Source organism: Haliotis rubra, unplaced genomic scaffold (assembly GCF_003918875.1).
Source record: "Haliotis rubra isolate DU_JTF1 unplaced genomic scaffold, ASM391887v1 Scf1304, whole genome shotgun sequence".
Lineage (NCBI taxonomy): Eukaryota > Metazoa > Mollusca > Gastropoda > Lepetellida > Haliotidae > Haliotis > Haliotis rubra.
Window position 1 is genome coordinate 219,609 of NW_025765231.1, and position 4,410 is coordinate 224,018.

The following is a 4,410-nucleotide window of genomic DNA, read 5'->3' on the forward strand; positions in this document are numbered from 1 at the left end:
CACCCGGATCTAAACCTTATAAGCCTCAAGTACGTTGACCGACTATTAATAAAAGCCCAATTAGAAAATATCTGGTAAGATATATTATATGCACATAGGATGGGGCTATACCCAGTCGTAGAGGAAGTAGCGAAGACCCTGGAAACTGTAGACGGGTTCCGCTTGAGACAGTTATGTGATGTAAAACGCCAACTAGAACAAGACCGTGACACTCGGAAAGCACTATATAAGAAGTACCATAGAGCTTTCAATGTCGTGGACGGGACTGATACTGCCCTTATGGCAACCAGCATGGGACTAGGGGCGGCAGGTGTTGGGTTGTTAGCTACCATCGTGGCTGCACCTATAGTGCTAGGCATTGAAATAACAGCTGGGGTGGCAGGGGTGTTAGGGTTGGTGCTTAAGTTTGCATCACGCAGACTGCATCATAAGGCATTGAAACATGACGAGATCAGGGTTCTGGCCGAAGCAAAACTGAACATGGTAAGTGAGCGTATTTCAGCAGCACTCACTGACAGTAAGATCTCGGAGGAGGAGTTTCGCTCAATCCTCTCTGAACTCGACAAGTACCGTAAGATGAAACAAGAAATCCGTTCCAAGTCTCGTAAGTCTGCTATCAGCGAAGACGAGAAAAAAAAGTACATAGAACAGGGGGTACGAAAAGCCCAGCAAGCCTTTATTACAAACACCAAAGAGATCATAGGCGATTCACATTAAACTGTTTCATCGAGGTCAACGCGACATAGCGGCACAATAGTGCCACGTGGAGCCGGGGAGTTAACTGGGGGTTCAAAAGTAGTAGATACAATGGTGGCGAGATCTAAGGGCCTAACAAAAGCTTTATTTGTGAAATAAGGCTTTGCAGAGGCTTTTGTTGGACTTGATCCCGGACTATCATTATATATACTACTATATACTCGGGGTTAGGTCAGGAGAGTAAATTTCCAGTGTCCTATATCTAGAGGCAGAACTGGGACACATTCAAGGACAGGTATAGCTGATTTATGGTTCGTTGTGTAACAATGCATGTTGTTGCATAAGGCAACAATATTCAGTGTAAACTCCGCAACACACGGTGACATCTTTTGTTTCGAAAAGGCACGATTTGAGAGCAATGGTGGATATATTCGCCTTCAGTCCTACCACTGCGTTGTTGTGTGGAACTGTGCTAGTTTTGTTATGGCTGCTAACGCGGCGGCCCTCTGGGCTCCCTTCCGGCCCCCATCTCCTGCCGTTTGTTGGGAATATCCTCTCCATGGACGCAGATCCCCGGATTGCGTTTAAGAAACTCAGGCAACAATATGGGGACATCTTCAGTGTTTACTTGTTTAACAAACCTCTCATCGTCCTCAACGGCTACAGCACTCTCAGAGACGCCTTTGTCAAGAACGCCGACGTTTTTTCTGACAGGCCACACTCAACGTTCAATGATTACATTGTAAAAGGGAAAGGTAAGAGTCACAATCTGTAAAGTTCAAGGAGATAAGGTTGCTTTCCATGAGGTGAAGGCTTTGTAAATTATACCTCTGGTTGCAAATGTTAATGTTAATCTGCTGTTTATCAAAACACACCTATCATCATCTGGTTGTATTCACTTTTAGCTTGATAACGATGTAAGGATCTACATAGAAACGTTCGACAAAAAATGATGACTAATTAAGGAATTGTTACTAATTCGAGACTGCCGTACGTTCCATGCATAACGGTGTTTGGTTATTTGCGATTTTTCATAAAGTTTCTCCACCTGTTCCCCCACACCATGAAAGAAAATGATAAGCGAAATATTGAATCATTTCACCAGGAACAGTCCGTGTTCAAGGAGACTGGAGAAAACTTTTACAAGATGCTTCTGAATATGCCAACCGGTATGCTTGTAGTTTAGATGAGAAACCTAATGTGCTAACACATTCCTTTCCTCTTCATTGACAGGCCTGTCCGGGACTTCTGGGGTGCTCTGGCGCGAACAAAGACGCTTCGCCCTCAACACTCTCAGGGAGTTTGGAGCGGGCAGGAACATCATGGAGGACAAAATACACGAAGAGGTCACGAACTTTGTCGAGGCTTTGGAGACAGAACGAGGACAAGGGTTTGACTGTAAACGTCTGGTGCACAATGCAGTATGCAATGTCATCTGTTCCACTATGTTCAGCAAGCGATTTGAATATACCGACCCTCTATTCGTAAAAGTTTTGAAAGCTATGGATGAATATTTTGCCAACTTGGGTTCTTCTGGTGTGTTAAACGTGCTGCCTATTGTGCGCTTTCTACCAGGGGATCCATTCAAATTTAAGAAGACCGTACAGAATATCCAAACCATCATTTCACTTCTCATAGACCCTATGATAAAAGAGCATTTGCAGAACCATGATGGGGATAACGTTGACGACTTCATTCACGCCTACATCAAGGAAATGCGACTACGGAAAGAAACGCAAGAGGAGACGACCTTAGACTGTAAGCATCAACAGACCGAATCTTGACTTTTTTCTTCTGGTATTTGACAGTTTATAGCCGATTTATTGGGTACCTGTTGCCTTGTTATGGGACAAGAAACGTTTTATGGATATGTTGTTCATGTGTTAATCATAACATGAGAGGATAACTGTGAATATGAGTTCAATCAGTTCAGGTCTGAAAAATACGCATTTTACCTTCCTTCGGCGACAGATTTTATGAAATAAAATTATAAATGATTTCAGTATGACCTGTTTTTTTATCACGATATGGATGAAGTGACAATGTGACTGTAAACATTAACTCTCTCACTCACACGTCAGTGAAGGAGATCTATATTGAGGTTGATGTTCTGTTTCAGTGGAGAACTTGGTCATGGTTATTGCAGACCTCTTTGCAGCCGGAACAGAAACCACCGCCACTATCATACTTTGGACACTGGTCTATTTATTGCATAATCCGGATGTACAGGAAAAGTGTTTTCAGGAGATCAAAGGAAACATTGGCCAGAGCAGATTGCCTTCCATGAAGGACAAGACCAACCTGCCCTACGTGGAGGCAACCATTATGGAAGTGTTGAGACGAGCTGATATCGTCCCCACTTCACTCCCTCATACCGTTCCCCACGATGTCCAGTTCGGGGGATACACGTTCCCCAAAGGTGTCCCAGTCATAGTGATGCTTGATTCAGTCCTACAAGACCCGGATGTTTGGGGTGATCCAGACAACTTCCGGCCTGACCGTTTCCTTGACGACACTGGCAAGATTGTAAAGAAAGATGAGTTCATTCCCTTCTCTCTGGGTGAGTATAGTCGCCCGGAAAGACACAGCCCCCAAATGTAATTTAAATATATAATTGAAATGATAGTAAATATATAAATAATTAAAAATATCTTGAACTTTACGTTGTGTTCTTTTAAAAAATGTCCAATAAATATACACCGATAAGCAAAAAGAATATCTCTTTACTGAAGTTGAATTTCGAACAAAATTAATCGAACCTTACTATAAACGACAAATATGAAATACAGAAACTGACTTTCATCATTCTTTATCTTAGAAGAGTATGAACTTCATAAAGTGAGAGCCAGACGCATCGCCCCCCCTTAAAAAAATATAATAACTAAATAAAAAAATATAAATAAAATAAAATAAATTAAAAAATATATATATAAACAATGATTAAAAAAAATAAATAAGTAAATAATAATAATAAAATAACCAATACATTATACGCGACTTAAAATTAATATTATTAATAAAGTAGTATGGTTGGCGGATCACTAAAGGGAGGTTATAGCAGTTGTGCCTTAACAAGTTGCTGACGAGTGTCACTGACATTCGTGTCTACGTTTAGTAAGCTGGGTACTATTTTGTTTCTAATGCACTATCGAGTAGCTGGGTTTTCCGGTTCGCTGCTCGTTTGGCTGTCTTGTTTGTCTGCAGAATGGCGTTGCTTGGCATTAGCGTGCATATTTGTGCTTTTTGCATGGACAGATTAAACCAGGCGTTATGTGGTAGCAGCAATGTTATTGCTTCCATGACCTTGCTAGTATTCATGTCGGTTATATGTTGCTGACAAAGCAATTTGGGAACTGATACTGGGAGGTAAACGAGAAGCTCTGGCGGGAAATAAAATGATAAGCTTTGCAAGGAATTCATTGTCTGCTAATACATATAAGTGTTAGATACAGAAGTTGACATCCTACATTATTTTTATCCCACGGTTTTACCGCCGGGGCAGTATTTTGGAATCCGTTCGTCCGTGCAAATTCGAGTTTTCACGCAGTAGAACATAAAAACAGTTAAATATTTCTTTATTAAACTTGGCATATAGATAGATCTGGTGGTGAACTGGTGCGTTTTGGTAGTTTTGGATATCTGAATAAACTTTCTTTTTTCCTTTCCATGGAAACAAGTTTGACTTTGACTGAAATGGGTGTTAATGATCTTTTC

General features: G+C 41.2%; 1 protein-coding gene across 1 annotated transcript; it reads left to right on the forward strand.

Moving 5' to 3' along the window:
• Positions 1–1,114: 1,114 nt before the first annotated feature.
• On the forward strand, positions 1,115–3,293 carry LOC124267349 (cytochrome P450 2U1-like; the record flags this gene model as incomplete). Its single annotated transcript, XM_046702263.1, has 3 exons — positions 1,115–1,451; positions 1,930–2,454; positions 2,816–3,293. Coding segments are annotated over exons 1-3 (1,340 nt in total), but the record flags the coding sequence as incomplete, so codon positions are not given.
• Positions 3,294–4,410: the final 1,117 nt, after the last annotated feature.